The sequence below is a fragment of the Dryobates pubescens genome, chromosome 11 (assembly GCF_014839835.1).
Source record: "Dryobates pubescens isolate bDryPub1 chromosome 11, bDryPub1.pri, whole genome shotgun sequence".
Lineage (NCBI taxonomy): Eukaryota > Metazoa > Chordata > Aves > Piciformes > Picidae > Dryobates > Dryobates pubescens.
Genome location: NC_071622.1, coordinates 14,348,076 through 14,364,051, shown reverse-complemented (window position 1 = coordinate 14,364,051; position 15,976 = coordinate 14,348,076). Strand labels below are relative to the sequence as shown.

General features: G+C 42.6%; 1 protein-coding gene across 1 annotated transcript in view; it reads right to left on the bottom strand.

Annotated features, from left to right (window-relative positions):
- Positions 1 to 15,976, bottom strand: part of HMCN1 (hemicentin 1) — a 207,908-nt gene that overhangs the window by 56,593 nt on the left and 135,339 nt on the right. The window contains exons 47-57 of the mRNA XM_009902656.2: positions 15,267 to 15,380; positions 11,240 to 11,326; positions 10,640 to 10,831; positions 9,833 to 10,006; positions 8,621 to 8,734; positions 6,543 to 6,688; positions 4,623 to 4,773; positions 3,714 to 3,908; positions 2,616 to 2,729; positions 602 to 789; positions 11 to 107 (exon numbers count right to left, since the gene is read on the bottom strand). Of these exons, the coding sequence (XP_009900958.2) occupies positions 11 to 107; positions 602 to 789; positions 2,616 to 2,729; positions 3,714 to 3,908; positions 4,623 to 4,773; positions 6,543 to 6,688; positions 8,621 to 8,734; positions 9,833 to 10,006; positions 10,640 to 10,831; positions 11,240 to 11,326; positions 15,267 to 15,380 (1,572 nt within the window). The remainder of the gene's footprint in view (positions 1 to 10; positions 108 to 601; positions 790 to 2,615; positions 2,730 to 3,713; positions 3,909 to 4,622; positions 4,774 to 6,542; positions 6,689 to 8,620; positions 8,735 to 9,832; positions 10,007 to 10,639; positions 10,832 to 11,239; positions 11,327 to 15,266; positions 15,381 to 15,976) is intronic.

Here is a 15,976-nt window from a genome sequence, read left to right as displayed (position 1 = left end):
TTGTACTCACTATGAACATTTAGGTTAAAATACTTCTTGGCACTTCCAGCTATGTTTTCTGCAATGCAGATGTACCTGCCAGTGTCTGTTATTTGGGAATTCAAAACCTAAGGGAAAAATAAATAAATTGGTTAATACAGAAGACAACTTCATGTCAAAGAATCAGGTAGAGACAACTGAGCTCAGTTCTCTGTTTTAAGAGTTTCAGCCAATTTCATTTATCAAGAGGAAGGGAAAGCTCTTCAGAAGACACCATCTTCTTTACAAACAAAAGCAGTATATTTTGCAATAATTAAACTCTATTAAGGGAATTTAGACAAATGGCACCAACAGGTTATTCTCCACAAAAGTCAACATTATTTTAAGCCAAATGATTTCACAGCACGACCCCAAAAATAGTTGGGTCAGCACCACTACGGGAACTGCATGGGAGAGAGAAGCAGCAGCTGAAAGAACAAGGAATAAAAACTCTTTGGTTTGCAGGACCTTGTAAGGAAAAAAAATCCCTCAGAATCATACACTCAGCAAACCTAAACAGTTTTGTCTTTGTGGGCAGCTTGTGTTTGTGATGCTAAACCCAAGCTTTTCCCCTAAGAGCTACCTGTAACCTCCTTCCATTGGACAAAAATGTGTGTCTGTCATCTTCTGCTAGGAGGTGGCCATCTTTCTGCCAGGTAATACTTGGAGAAGGGCTGCCACTGGCAGCACAGTCCATTGTTGCAGCCTTGTTGACAAGCACAGTCACCTCTTCAGGCAGATCACCATGAGCTCCACTGATGGATGGTGGTACTACGAAAGAACAAAATGTGAGAAGAGTGTGGTGACTTAGAATCTCTTTTGTTTTCTGTTGCTTTGTATGACTGCAGACCAATCTTTAGATCAGGTTTTTAGAAGAGAGTGGTGAAGTCTTCAGTGAACACAGATAAACAAAGATAAACAGATAAACAAAGATAAAAAAGCCTCAAGAACAAGCCAGTATAATTCAGGCTTGCAGGAGAACTCTGCTTGTTCACAGCAGCCACAAAGAAGAGCAGGTGAAAATCAATTTTCCAGTTAGTCCATCATGTTCTTTGCTGTCAGAATAAAAGAGGATTTCCAAGGCAGGACCGCTTCACAAAAATAAATCAGAGTTTTCAGTGGCAAATACAGAAACAAAGAAATAAACATTCCCCAAGATAAAAACCTTGAGTCAGTCAATGCAAACAGCATAAAAAGCGTTCTGTAAGATATTTGCAAACAGACCATGAGAAAATGGATGCTGTATGGATTCCATTATCAATTCCCTTAAGCCTTTGGGAGTTTTGTAGGTATTTTTGAAAATGATAACCAAAATAAGGAGAAAAGTCCAGTAGGACAGAACTTTGAACAGGGAAAAGGAATAAGAGATACCAAGATGTGGATTTCTACACATACTTTTCTTTCTGGTGAAGTGTGGTAGAGGTAATGTTGGGTTGCTATAACAATCACCACAACCAATACTGAACCAACACCATTAAAACTATTTGAAAGCAATTCTCTATAATTCTGCAAAGCTCCAGCTCCTCACAGGGCTCAGTGCTAATCAGAACAAGGGGATTAAGAGCACCCTTAGTAAGCTTGTATACACCACCATGTTTGGTGGATGTGTTGCACTGCTTGAGCATAGGATGGGTCTACAGAGGGATCTAGACAAGCTGCATCAGTGGGCTGATGCCAATGGGATGAGGTTTAACACAGCCAAGTGCCACATCCTGCCCATGGGTCACAACTACTCCATGAACATTCCAGGCTTGGGGCAGAGTGGCTGGAAGTCTGCTCAGAGGAAGACCACCTGGAGGCATGGTTTACAGTCAGCTGAGTATGAGCCAGTGTGTCTGTCCAAATGGCCAAGGAGGCCAGCAGCGTCCTGGTAAGGATCAGCAGTAGTGAGGCCAGCATGACTAGGGAAGTGATTGTCCCCCTCTACTTGGGGGGACACTGATTAGCATTGACAAGGCCACACCTTAAGTACAGGGTTCATTTTTGGGCCCCTCACTACAAGAAGGGCATTAAGGTGCTGGAGTGTATCCAGAGAATGATAATGAAGCTGGTGAAGGGTCTGGAGAACAGGTCTGGTAAGGAGCAGGTGAGGGAACTGTGGTTGTTTTGTTCAGAGGCTGAGGGGAGACCTTATTGTCCTCTACAACTCCCTGAAAGGAGGCTGGAGCCAGGTGGGGGTTGATTTTCTCTCCCATGAAAGTGGGACAAGTGATAGGACAAGAGGAAATAGCCTCAAGTTGCACCAGGGGAGGTTTAGGTTGGACATGAGGAACAATCTCTTCCCCAAAAAGGTTGTCAAGCCCTGGAACAGGCTGCCCATGGCAACGGTGATGTCTTCGTTCCTGGACAGAATTAAAAGCCATGTAAATGTGGTACTGAGGTACACGGTTTAGTGGTGGCCTGGCAGTGCTGGACGGGACTCGATGATCTCAAAGGTCTCTTCCAACTAAACCAATTCTATGAACACTTTAAGTTCATAGTTTACAAATATGCAGAATCTATAATCCGTAAAAACTTTAAGTAAACCTGGACTATAATGGTTCAGTAGTTTTCCCAGAACTCTTTTTGCCATTAAAAAGGGACGCAGAAGAGCTCACAGAGCACGCGGACATCGTAATGGATGGAATCCTCCCCGGCTTCGTTCACCGCCACACACATGTATCTGCCAGCATCTTCAGCCTGTGCCCGTGGAATCTGCAACATTCGGCCTCCTGGAAGGAAAACACATTCAAGATTTTAGTGCAGCATCAAGCAGTTTCCATCAGTTCCACACCACATTTCTCCAGAGACTTGAGCAAGGAAATTTATGAATGGTCAGCATTTGTTCTGAATTATAACTAAGCAAAGATTTTTATTTCCTAGCTACTTTTTCTGCTGGCAGATACTTGGAATGCAGCAATGTTCATACTGAAATGTTAGAAAAGAATAATTAATTCCACAGAAGGGAATAATTTTCTTCTAACTATGCAGCCAGACATGGTTCTATAATCAAAAACAGTGATATCTTTCAGCAAGGTAACCGAGAACTAAGAGGAAAAAGGAAATATAGGCACAGAATATTCTGGTAGAGCTGTTCCAAGCCAAAACCCAATTCACTTCTGGAGCTTTTAGATCCACATTTAAAGACAGCCACAGAAATAGCTTCAGAAAGAGGAGGTGTAGAAGGAATACATTTTGAAAATGGTTGCCAATGGTTTCCCAACAGATGAGCAATGGGTAGACAAAAAGAAATTATCCCCACCACTGCCCCCCATTACACATTCCATCCTAATCCACCCTTCACACAGAAAAGCTCCCTTTTTGTACTCTCAGCTCTGTAAGGACCTCTTTCCCTTTCCCACAACAAGGTTCAGCAGGAGCTGCTGACCATTTTTCTGCTGGAAACTTTATTTCCACGTCTCACTCCCTGGTTAAGAGGCTTTTCTCCTCCAATGATGATTTTGCCAAAGAAGATAAATTAGGAACTTGTCATCATTGTACTTTATTTTTCAGCACATCATGTGAAAGTTAAATGGTCACATTCACACCATTTTAGGGACTACTTTGTAAATGAAACAATAAAACTTGTGTAAGTGCAAAGATGGAGAGAAACATTCCTGTCAAGAAAGTCTGAAGAACAAATGTTGGTTATTACTACACAAATACTGGCACTAACACCATTTCTTGAGGTCAGAGTGTGGTACCTTTATACTCACCTGGTAATATCAGTACTTTATCACTGGAGCTCAGAGGATAGCCATCTTTATACCATGTCAAAACTGGAGGAGGAACAGCATTGGTCTCACAGTACAGCGAGAGGGGATTGTTGACAATGACATCTTTACTTTCTCCACCTCTTCCTGCATCTACTGTGTTACCCGATTCCCATTCCTTCTGGAAACTAGGAGGAACTATGACCAAGAAGGGAGAAAACATTACAATTTTACAGCAGAAATGGCTAGTTTAAGTGCCAAGGAAATTAAAAGATACTATGGTTGTTAAATAGCAGCAATTAAAATTCTGTGTATTAAACTCAGTCCTTCCCCATGTTCAGATTAGCCAGGAAAATTCTAATTCTCTTAATCAGAATGAACAACTGAGCAATCAGCTGAATGTAAATAACAGTGTAAGAAGATCTGATAAAACACAGAAGGTACTAATCAACAATAATACTTAAATAATAAGCTAGCTGTTTTCACTCAAGTTCTAATTTTGTCTGTATTTTCAGAAATGACTAAGGATTGTTTTCTTGTAGTAGGCCAAAAGGATGATTCCATCTGGGGCCACAAGTACTACTCAGTACAGATAAATAAAATATAATGACCTAGTTGAAACCGAATTGTGACATAGTTTAGGGGAAGATCAGTGTTGCTGTGTCAGTCCACTGACTTCAGAAACACTGCAATATGTCACAAAATGAGAGATTCCAAATAATCAAAATTCAGTACTGAATAATCAAATGCAATCCTTAAAGATATATATGAAATAAAAACCACACAAACAAAAAAAATCACTGGATTACACCAAAGAGGTGTGAAGGATACAAAATTATACAGAATTCTAACCACCCAGAACATCAGAAAAGAAGGATACCAGAAGAACTTTATGATCTGAAGTCTGCTTACCTTGTATATTTACATCAAACTCCAGCTCATCCTCTCCAGCAATGTTGGATGCCACACAAGTGTAACGACCAGTGTCTGACACTTGAGCCTCCTTAATCTGCAGCGTGTGGCCATTAGTTTGGATCATGATGTGAGCATCTGGCTTAAGTGGCTGCAAGGTCATTTTAGATGGAAATTAATACCTGGCAAAACATACACTAGAAGTAGCCATAATTGTGGAATTCATACAACATCCTCTCTCCTTTGGTCAAATTCAGGTTGTTTCAAAATTCCTTCTAAGGCAGTTTACAGGGACTGAGCACATTTCAGTTTTTGTATTCCCTTTCCTTTGACTCCACATGCAACAGAACACCAATCAATTTTTGTTTATGCTTCCAGCAAGGTCAGCTTTCCATTTATGCAGAGAAAGCAGTTGCATAGGACACAGAATTATTGAGGGTCACCACTCAGGACACAGTCCTAAGCCTGGGATGGCAGCCTTCAACAAAGGAGGTGCAGTTCAGCTCTTCTCTCATCTGCCCTGGTCCTGCTGGCCATACCTGACAGCAGAACCTGCATTAACACAACTTGTATCACTTATTAGTGAAAACATAATACATTAGGGAGTCAGCACTGAACTCTTGGCCTGCCAGGGACAATTAGTTTATACTATGGCTGTAAGTGAAAGCCATTTGCCCAGGGACAATCTAAGAAGCAGCTGCTGGATGGATCAATTGCTCTGATGGTGGCAGCAAACTGCTTCTAGCCACCATCCCTCACTGGGAACCTCTCAACTCTCCCCAACATCATTATTCATTGGCAAGGCAATCAGAAGATCCAGGAGGTCCCAGAATTAGAGCACATGCCTGAAACAGATGGAGGGTGTACACAGAGTTTCTCCAGAGACTCCAGGCTGTGTCTGCATGCTCAGTAAACCCAGCAAGGGCTGCTCCAGCCGCAAGAGGTGCAGCAGTTTGCCACATGATATGTCCCACCGAGAGCAGAAGAAATGAAATGAGATCCTTCTTTCCTACAGGAAAGTTTCACCATTTCTTTCTTATTTATGGCCAGCCCCCAGCAGAGTGCACACCAGTATGACTGCATGGCACTGTCCTTCCAACCTGTCTCTCCTCCAGACCGATGTTGTTGTGAAGGCTGCGTGTGGCATGGACCACACCTCACCCCCCAAAGAGGAGCCAGATGCTTCTGTGGCTTTGTGAGCTCTGCCAGAATCAAGTGGGAGGATTTCTGCAACTTCTGCAAGGGCAGCACTTAGAACAGCCAAGTGTTGGGCCATTCTGTAACACGGCCTTTGGGGACTTTATATAACAGCAGAAGAACATGTGGTCATACCAGAGGATGCTACTGCTAGGCAGAGCCTTCCTAGTTGAAAGTGCAGGCCAGTGGTAGACCCTGGAAACTCCAGCACTGAAGTCTCAGTGGCACTGCCAAGCGCCCACAAAAAAAGCAAGGGTGTCAATTTGAGGAGGGCTGGTCAACAGCAAGCATCCTAAGATCATAGAATGGCTTGAGTTGGAAAGGACCCTGAAGACCATCTGGTTCCAATCCCCCAGCCATGGGCAGGGACACCTCCCACTACGCCAAGCTGCTCAAAGACTCACCCAGCCTGGTCTTAAGCACTTCCAGGGATGAGGCAACACAACCTCTCTGGGCAACCATTTCCAGTGTCTCACTACCCTCATCGTAAAGAACTTCTTCCTAATGCCCAAACTGAATCTAGCCTGCTCTAGTTCCTAACCATTGCCTGATATGTGAGGGGTGATCCTGCCAGCAGGACAGTGGCAGGACAGACATTGCTTCCTGCTGTCTTCAGCAGTGTGAGCCCATTACACTGTGTGAATGTTCACTACCAGCAACAGTGGACACGCAGTTGTGGCTGTACCAAATCCACCCCTTAGAAGGAATTAAGTTGTGACTGGCCTGTCCATCCTTGTACCAGATGATGGCAGCAGGAGGAATGGCATGAGCTTCACACTCCAGGGTAAGGCTGTGGTTCACTCTGATCTTCACTTCCTTAGGGGACAGAGCCATCCCTGAGACATCTCCTTTGTTAATGGTGGGTGGAACTGCACAAAACCAAAGGGAGCGAGAGGGGCTTTCGTGACTTACACTCTTCAGTAGCATTTCAAAATTGACTGGCCAAAGAAAAAACCTGGATGATGACCTCAGGGAAATAAGTGCATTCCTTCTACAATCTGCCTCCTCCCCATAGCTGAATTTTTTTCTTTATATAGACATATCTCTGTGCATTTTAAAGTATTTTTAGTACATATAATATATATAAACATACAAAAATGTGTTCAACAGCTGTAGAAGTGCAAACCTGACTACAGCATTACCCAGCCATAGCACTTTAGTATGTGTTTGCTTTCATTCTATAAAATTCAGTATACTGTAGTCATTTTAAAAAAAAATATTAATGGAAACTAATACCCCATAAAACATGTTTGAACTGAAGTCCATGCTCAGAATAGCTGGTCAAAACCTCAGCATTTCCACTCCATTGAAATCCCAGTGTTGCAAAATCTTGTTTCCTACTCAACCCAAATGAAAACAGAACATTTCAAAATTCTGAAGCTACCCCCCACCCTGCTCTCATAAGACCTTGTTAATGGTTTTAAATGCTTTCAAAGCATTTTCCATTCATTTTGCAATGGGAAATTTTCAATTCTCCCTAATGCTTCCAGTACCAGAACAACTGAGAGCTGCAGTGGCATTAGGGGGTGAGGGGCTTTATGTTGCTACAAGGCCGCACTTCAATAATGAACTCTTTTATCATCCTCTCATTATTCTGAATCCAGTGGGGCCTTATTAAGGATTGAGTGTAATTAAAATAACAGCATGGCTACTGTGAGGGAGCAAACCAAACTCCAATTCAGACTAAGAAACAAAAAAAGCTGAAAAATCATGCCTGACTGAGCCAATAATAAAGAGTTTGAGCTGCTTAGGGGACAACGTGCTAAAAAGAATCCTTGAATGGGAAAGCTTTTGTGCATATGGTATTTTGTGGAGGGCTATAAAAACAGTATCCTCTTGCTTTACCTGACTCAAGAATGTTTTCCATTAGAAGTGCGGCAGTTTTAGGCTATGCCTTTAAAATTTAGCTGCAGATTTCGAGCAGAAAAGTAGAAAAATATAAATAGACCACTATTGGGTGTAAAATGGAAAACAAGATCATTCCAAACAAATTCACTGGACAAAATGTCTGGGATAGAAGAACAATATTTCACATTTCACTTCCATTCCCATTCCTTTACTTTCCTCTTCCTGGCTGTTCTGCTTCGCGTGGGAGATAACAATGCTTCTGGCTAACCTTCAGATAAGAACTAATACTCCTTTCTCTCAACTCCTCTTTTTCCTCTGGTACAAGGGGGAGGGGGAGGTTTTGAGGGGGGCAGTGGAGCAGCTTCCCTGGTCTCTTCTGGGGACCAGGGGGGCTTCTGTGTTATTTGCTAATTGTAAATATCTGTATAATATTGTGAATACTGTATATTTTGTACCTATTCATTGCATTCCATTATAGAGTGTCAGTTTTGCTTGTAAATACAGCTTTCATTTGCTTCTAACTGAGTTACTCTGGCTGAGTTAATGCTGTGGGGGAAACTTCAACCCACCACAAGAAGTTACGAGTCTTCTCCCCTCCTATTTTTCTAGAATAGTTTCTTTGCTCATGAGAGTCTCTGCTCACATCTCCCACTGTGCTGAGCTTGTTTGGTTTAAAAATCATTACCAGAAATCTTTTCAGAAGAAATTGGAGTTCAGCATTTCTTAAATGTCTTTCCCTGAGTGATACAAAGATCTTTAGCCCCACAGCAGCACTTGCAAATAGAATGCAACAGACAACTTTTCTGGTGTCTTTCCTCAAGCAGTGCCATGGGGTAACGCAGATGTTTGCTGAACAAGGCCACTAACAGAAATCCTTGTGTTCACCTGGATAGGTAACTCTGCAAAGAGGGAAATAGAAGGATGAAAAGAAAATACTGGAAGCATTCCCTTACTGTAGACTTTCACTTCATAGTGTTTCGAAGTCTCTCCAGCCTCATTTGTGGCTATACAGGTGTATCGTCCAGCATTGTCCTCCTGTGCATTTAGAATCTGCAGGGTTCTTCCACCTGCCAGGAGACATCATTTTTAAATAGCATCTGTATTCTGCTCTTGCTTCCCAAAGATTTAAATTTTCTGCAGCACATTTTCAATCCCTTGGTCCAAATCTTGCCCTTAGAATAGCATTAAAACCCAACTGCTTCCCCCCCAAGTATGTCATGCAATAAGCATACATAATTTGCAGGAGTCCTTTGGATCATGGATCCTGTTGCTTACAGATTCTTGGAGAAATTGTTAGCATAGTTCTGTACAAGACATTTCTTGCAGAAGGCTCTGCACTTCATTCATGGGCAAAGGAAGAGGCGTAATAAACAAAGACTAAGCAAACACTCAACTAAACCAGCCTACTCAACACACAGGGGTGGATGTGAGTGTCTGAAGTACTTTCCTGTTTCAGAGCAGTCCTTGGTAAGAAAAAGGCCCTGAATTCCCCGAGGAAGGCACAGAAGCAACAACCACAACATGAGAACAGTAAACATGAATATACAAGCAGAGTTTAGGACTCCAAGTGACCTGTTCTCCTAGGACATCCATTATTTTCCTTTCTGCATTGCTAGAAACTGTCCCCCCACAGAGTATTTCAATTCCTCACTATGTCAATTCATCCTTCCTCTGAACGCTTGCAGTTAACAATCCTAAAGTACTTGTTCATCTACATTACTTCAGTGTTACCAGTGAAGCTTCTTCCTGTTTTCCACCTCCATAGATTTACCAGGTAAGAGTTACTGCAGAAATTAAAAACAGCAAGCTACTCATAACCTAGACAAATTCCACCTCACTCTTTTTCACAACATTTATATCTCACTCCATCTAATTTCCACACCTCATTTCAAGTTATTTATATTTTATTCATTATTAACTCCAAAGATTTTTGTTTGCCATCACTGAGCTTCACAGAACAAATGGATAAGTACCTGAACACAAACAAAATGTAAATAAATAACCAGTGAAACACTTAAAAAATAATGGAATGGGAATTTCTACAAAAGTATAAACTTTGTCCTTAAAGAAATATGTCCTTTGATTTTCCAAAATAATCTGTAACAGGAAACTAAGCAAGAAAAGAATCAAGGGTTCTTATTTCTCAATAACAACAAAACTGTTACCTGGCAAAATGCGGATGTTTCTGTTAGATTCCAAGAGTTTACCATCTTTCAGCCAGGTGATTGCAGCTGGAGGATAGGAATAAGCCTCACAAACCAGTGATGTTGGGCTGTTGAGGATAACAGCAATGTCTTCTGCATTTCCATGGCCGTCTGCACCCACAATGGTTGGGGACACTAGGAACATCAAAGTCATTAACTAGATGAAGGACCTCTATAAAACCCCAACTTTCTGTTCCCTGTTCAGTTTAGGAATCTGGAGGCAGCCTTAAATAGCTGGAGGACATTCCTTTGAGAAGCACTGAAACCCAGAAGCAGACAACGTTCATCAGGTTTCATGACCTGCCCTAAAGTCAGCCCATGTTTGGGGAATCCATACCCTACGGCCTTTGTCAGCAGCATTTGGTAGGAGGCATGAGGCTAGGAAATGAGGAAACTTGCCACTGTTTGTATTTGGTAATGCAATAAACCCTCATGACAAAAGCCAGTTACAGATGGGTTTGGCTTTTATGAAGGGATCTCCACCTGCAGTGCTCTTCAGATACCTCTTCCTTGACTCAGAATAAGCCAATGTACTGTCCTGCTCATTCTAGTCTGTTATAGTTCCCCATTTTCCAGCTCTTTACTGAAGCACAGAACTACTGCTCCTAATGAACTACTCTTCCTTGTCAATTACTAAGCTATGAAACTTTAATTGTAGCCAGGCAACTTAAGCACTACTGTAACCAAAGTGCTACAAAAATTCCAGTGTGATTATGTTTTCTCCTGAGATGAATATTTTCTTAGCAAGAGCCAGCCCAGCTGCCTTACCAAGTACATTGAGAGTGTAACTTCTGCTCTTCTCTCCAGCTGCATTGGATGCAAGGCACGTGTATCTCCCTGTGTCAGTGACCTGAGCGTTGGTGATTTGCAGGAAACGCCCACCAGACAGGAATTTGTGATCTTCATCCTCAGTTAGAGATTGCCCATCTTTTATCCAGGTGATTTGTGGCACAGGGTTCCCTTAATGGAGTGAAGGAAACTGCAAATATTAGTTGTTGCACAGCCTCTGGGATACGCCAAGGTTTCTGAAGCACAGCAAAATGCAGTTTCAGATGCTTTTTTTAAAGTGGGTCCTTTAGGGAGATGTTTTGGAATATCTATTCTAAAGTCTTCCAAGCTCCTGAGGTAAGATACAGCTGCTCTTGGATTCCACAGGCCTTCAGAAAAGAAACATCACAGCCACTATTCTCTTGGTCACATTTTATACAGCCCTGGGTCCTGCTACAAGCACCAGGTCTAACCTGAAATGTAACAATCCCACTGAACTGAAAGTTCAGTTAAAAAACATCTCTTCAGAACCAATGCTGATAGACACGGTGGGGGAGGGGGGAGGGCAGTGTCAGAAGATACCATATTGTAAACTTTTACCTATGGCTTCACATGTCAGGGTAACTCTGTGATGCTCTTTCACCTTCACATCTTCCAGTTTATTTTCACCCACAATTCCTGGAGGCACTGCAAGCAGACAAGAAGATTACAACCAAGTTAAACACAAGGGCACACTCAGCTCCGTCTCAGCAAATGCTTCTCTTAAGCACATCAATCAGTGAAGAGTGGTCTAGATGTGAGAGGCTGACCTGCATGGACAACATTCACACACCCTGTTTTGTGTCCCTTAACTACACAAGTCCACACAAAAGGCCAAAGATCACAGATCAATGAAGCACTCGCCTCACTTCATCTTCAGAGCTAGAGAGATCCTCAGGGTGCTGAAGAATATGGTCAGTAGGGCAATGTTTCTGAGAATGAGCAGTGGGCCATGGTGAGGAGCACTAGTTGGAGGGGGGCAGGTTTAATTTCATGCACCAGCAGATTTTAGAAGTTTGTAAACCAGTTTTGTCACTTGTATTAAGCAGCAAGTGATTTACTGGTTCAAAACTATGTTCCTCAGTTCAAGAGTTATTTGGTTTCCAAGACCAAATTAAAGTATTTGTGCCTACAAGAAGGCTGCAGAGGGACTATTTCCAAAAGCCTGAAGTGATAGGATGAGGGGCAATGGTTTGAAATTAGAGAAGAGCAGATTTAGACTGGATGTTAGGAACAAACTCTGCACCATGAGGGTGGTAGAACACTGCAATAGGTTGCCCAAGGAGGTAGTTGAGGACCCATCCCTGGAGATATTCATGGTCAGGCTCAACAAGGCTCTCATCTAGTGGAGGATCTCCCTGCTGACTGCAGGTGGGTTGTTCCAGATGACCTTTGGAGCTCCCTTCCAACCCAAACCATTCTGTGATTCTACACAGAACTCTAAGGAAAGAAGTAATTTATTAAAAAGAGTCCATGTGTCTACTCAGAGACCATGTGGGTTGGTTTGTTTCCTTACCAGCATGCTCAAAGAAATACAAGCGATCACCACCAAGTGTGAAGGCATATGCGTGTCTTGTGCAAACACAGCTAATTCCACACAGACAGATGAACAACTATTTGGGTCTTGCTGTGCTACAAACTATGTTCCTCTTGGGAAGCAGAAGATAAAATTCTACCCTTAAAATACCTACCCAGCCCCCAGATAGCTAACTCCGTACAAGGGAACTCTTACTGTATGGCTAACTGTTGCAGGGTGCCAATCCAAACACTAACCACTTGATGACATGTTTCCAAACAATCTTGATCACCAGGACTACACAGACATATGCTTTTGGATGAGGGAGAGCAGGCTATGACTGCGCTGGTGAGGAGCTCTGATCAACTATTTCTTTCAAAGCAGTGGCCAAAAGAAAATGGCACTACAAATCAAAGTAGGCATGAAGTGTTACAGGTTGAAAAATTAGGTCTAGACATATAAGAAAGCAACACCAAACTCCAAGGGATTTTGGCAAGTTTTATGATAAAAATGCCAGATGAGGGAGCCAGAAATTACACTTTCATAATCCCATAACATGCAAACTTTCAGTCCAGACAGAACTCCTACAGAGAGAAGAATTAGAATATATTCAGCAGCTTATTTGTGATCTATCACTAAGCCAGCAGCAAAAGTTTCGTAAAAACAAGAATCACAATAATTGCAGAATTTATGGTCAACAGAGGAGAATAATGTTACACCAGAGTCTTCACAGAATCATGGAACTGTTTGGGTTGGAAAACACCTCAAAGATCATCACGTCCAAACATCAGCTTAACACCACCATGGCCGTTAAACCATGTCCCAGAGTGCCATGCCCACGTGTTTCTTGAACCAGGGAGGAGGTGCTGCCACCTCCATGGGCCAGCATGCTCCAATCCCTGACCACTCTTTCAGGAAAGACATTTTTCCTAATCTCCAACCTAAACCTCCCCCAGCACAATTTCATGCTAATGAAGGCTACAGAAACTAGAGTGGAGAATTAAAAACTGAAAGAGGTTTGCATTCCACTCAACTGGAATGGCAAAGATACAACTTCAGCATGGCTAAAAGCTGGCCTCTGAGCAGGACATGTGGTGAGATGTGGGTTAGCAGAATTAGGCCTGCAGGAAGCTGTGGCCAGTGCTGGCACTGTTAGCAGTTTGTGATATAGTTATGATCAAATTCCTGGCTGTGACTCTACAAGCAATGCAAAAAAGCACTTCTGAATGGCTTCTGGTGTCTAAATGCAAGGAAACAAAGACCTGTCAGCTAATGCAGGAACTAGAGTGGGAAAAATATAATCTAAAATTATAAACCTTGGGACTTCTAAATAGGTCAAAAGTTACTATTCAGAAACAAACAGAGCAGCTGATCACTTTGGCCCCAAAATAATACAGTGAGATATCAACATTATTAATTTCCAATTGTAACAAAGCCACACCAAAACTTTTGCAAATATTCAAATATTTTTATGCTTACTACCCCAAGTCCTCTATGCAAACTGGCTCACTTGCTGCACCTCCTGCACTGCTGTAGAGAACCACTGTCTCTGTACTGTTCCCCTTTACAGTGAGCTGGTGAATATTCTGTGTTGCTATCAGGCCACATTCCAGTAACTTTCCTCCAGAAAGACAAAGAAATTACCAGGGGAAGAGGACAGAAAACTGAACAAAGGAATTTTCCACTTAGATCACTTGAAATCAGCTTCATTGAGCGTTTTTCTTCAAGGCAAACAAAGCCTGTGCAATAGAGATTCCCAGAATGCCTAAGAACACCCTGCTACTAAATCCCTCCAAAGAAAACAGTAAAACAATGAATGCTTTTCAGTGTTGATCCATCTCTTCCATTCTACCAGACTGACAGATCCATGAGCTCATCAAACAAACACGAACTGACATGAATGTGAGCTATCCTTTACAGGCTGAACATGCCAAAGGCAGCTGAAGGCAAGGGAAGCTGATCAGCCTGCAGCATCCCAGAGAAAGGAGACACAGCAAAATTGTCTCCAGTAGGGACTGTAGGGCAACTGCATAAGGGTTGGTAATTACAGACACAGGTGTTTTCTGGGTAAAATACTGTAAGTCACAGCAGGAAACTACACATTAATGGTTCCAAACAGCCATTTGAAGAATCTCAGAATCCCAGCATGGTGTAGGTTGGAAGGACTGAAAATGCTGTAGGAACTGAAGCATCTCTGTGGGGAGGAAAGGATGAGAGACCTAAGGCCTGGAGAAGAGCAGCCTGAGAGGGTATCGAATGAATGCTAACGGGGAGGTTGTGGGGGAGAGGAAAGAGGATGGGGCCAGACTCTTTCCAGTGGTGCCCAGTGACAGGACAAGCAGCAACAGGTACAGACTGGAACCAAGGAGGTTCCATCTGAACAGCAGAAGAAACTTTGTTGCTGTGAGGGTGCTGCAGCAGGCTGCCCAGAGAGGTTGTGGAGTTTCCTTCTCCAGGGAGACTTCAAACCCACCTGAGCATTGCGACGCTGAGCAAGCTGCTGTGGGCGACCCTGCTTTAGCAGGGTGGTTGGACTGGATGATCTTCAGAGGTCCATTCCAACCCCCACCATGCTAGGGTTCAGTGATTCTGTGAAAACACACTTGACCCAGAAAACACAAAATCCCACCTTTTCAGATCACCTATGAACTGATTCACCTTTTTCATCATGCCCACAGGAGTATCCAGCTATGACCATCAAGAAACAGAAAAAAGCATGGGAGTCCAGCTCTGGGCATCTCCCAGACTCCTAGGCAACTGAATCAACCACCTAACAGAAGCCAGTTTCATTGACATAGTTCCTTTCTAGTTAAGAAACAAACAAGCCACAAAACACAAGTAGCTGCCAGTTATACAACATGATGCCTACAGAATCTCCACTTCAAAATATAAACCAAAAAATTCACACAAAGTGGCTTCTCTTTAAGCCCCAAATTTCTATTATCAAACTCACTCCTCCCCCTCCTCCCCATAAGAGCATGTTTTAATAGAATATTTTTTTTAAATACCAACCAAGTATACAGTAGATCTCCTTCTCATCTTCTACTGTAACAAAACTGACCATGCACTTACCTAGAACAGAAAGGTCAAAATCCTTCCTCGCTTCTCCTGCAGCATTGGTCACCACACACGTGTATTGACCTTCATCTGCTACGCTGGTGTGTGTCAGACGGAGTGTTCTGCCCCCTGAGGAAAGCCAGAAAACATCCAGTCATTGAAGTCCTGCTCCCACACCATCATAACTTTTGTGCTTTGGTTACATTCCCAGCTGTATTTTAATTTCATGTGATCTATTTTGATATGTTGAATGAGTAATAAGAGAAGGAGCCCCCAGGACAAGAAGGACATGGATCTGCTGGAGAAGGTCCAGAGGAGGGCCACTAAGGTGATCAGAGGGCTGGAGGACCTCTCATATGAGGACAGCATGAGGGACTTCAGTCCATTCAGTCTGGAGGAAAGAAGGATCCAACTCAAGCTGTCCTGTGATTCTATAATTCTTACTCCTAGTCTGACCATTTCTGCACAAGCTCTTCCTCAGTGCTTTTACATTTGTGTTTAATATTGATCATACTACTCCTCCTAACCAGCAACTTCCAAACTACTCTGATGTATCCCTTTTTTTTCCCTCCAGAAATTACACTTAAGAAGACTTTGATACATTCAGACATGTTGTGAGAATTTCTAGAGCAAGTCAGAAACCAACAGGAACAATCAGTGAAAATTCTGAGTTTAGGCAGAGAAATTCAACCTAGGCAGAGAAATTCAACCCTGCTCCACACAAG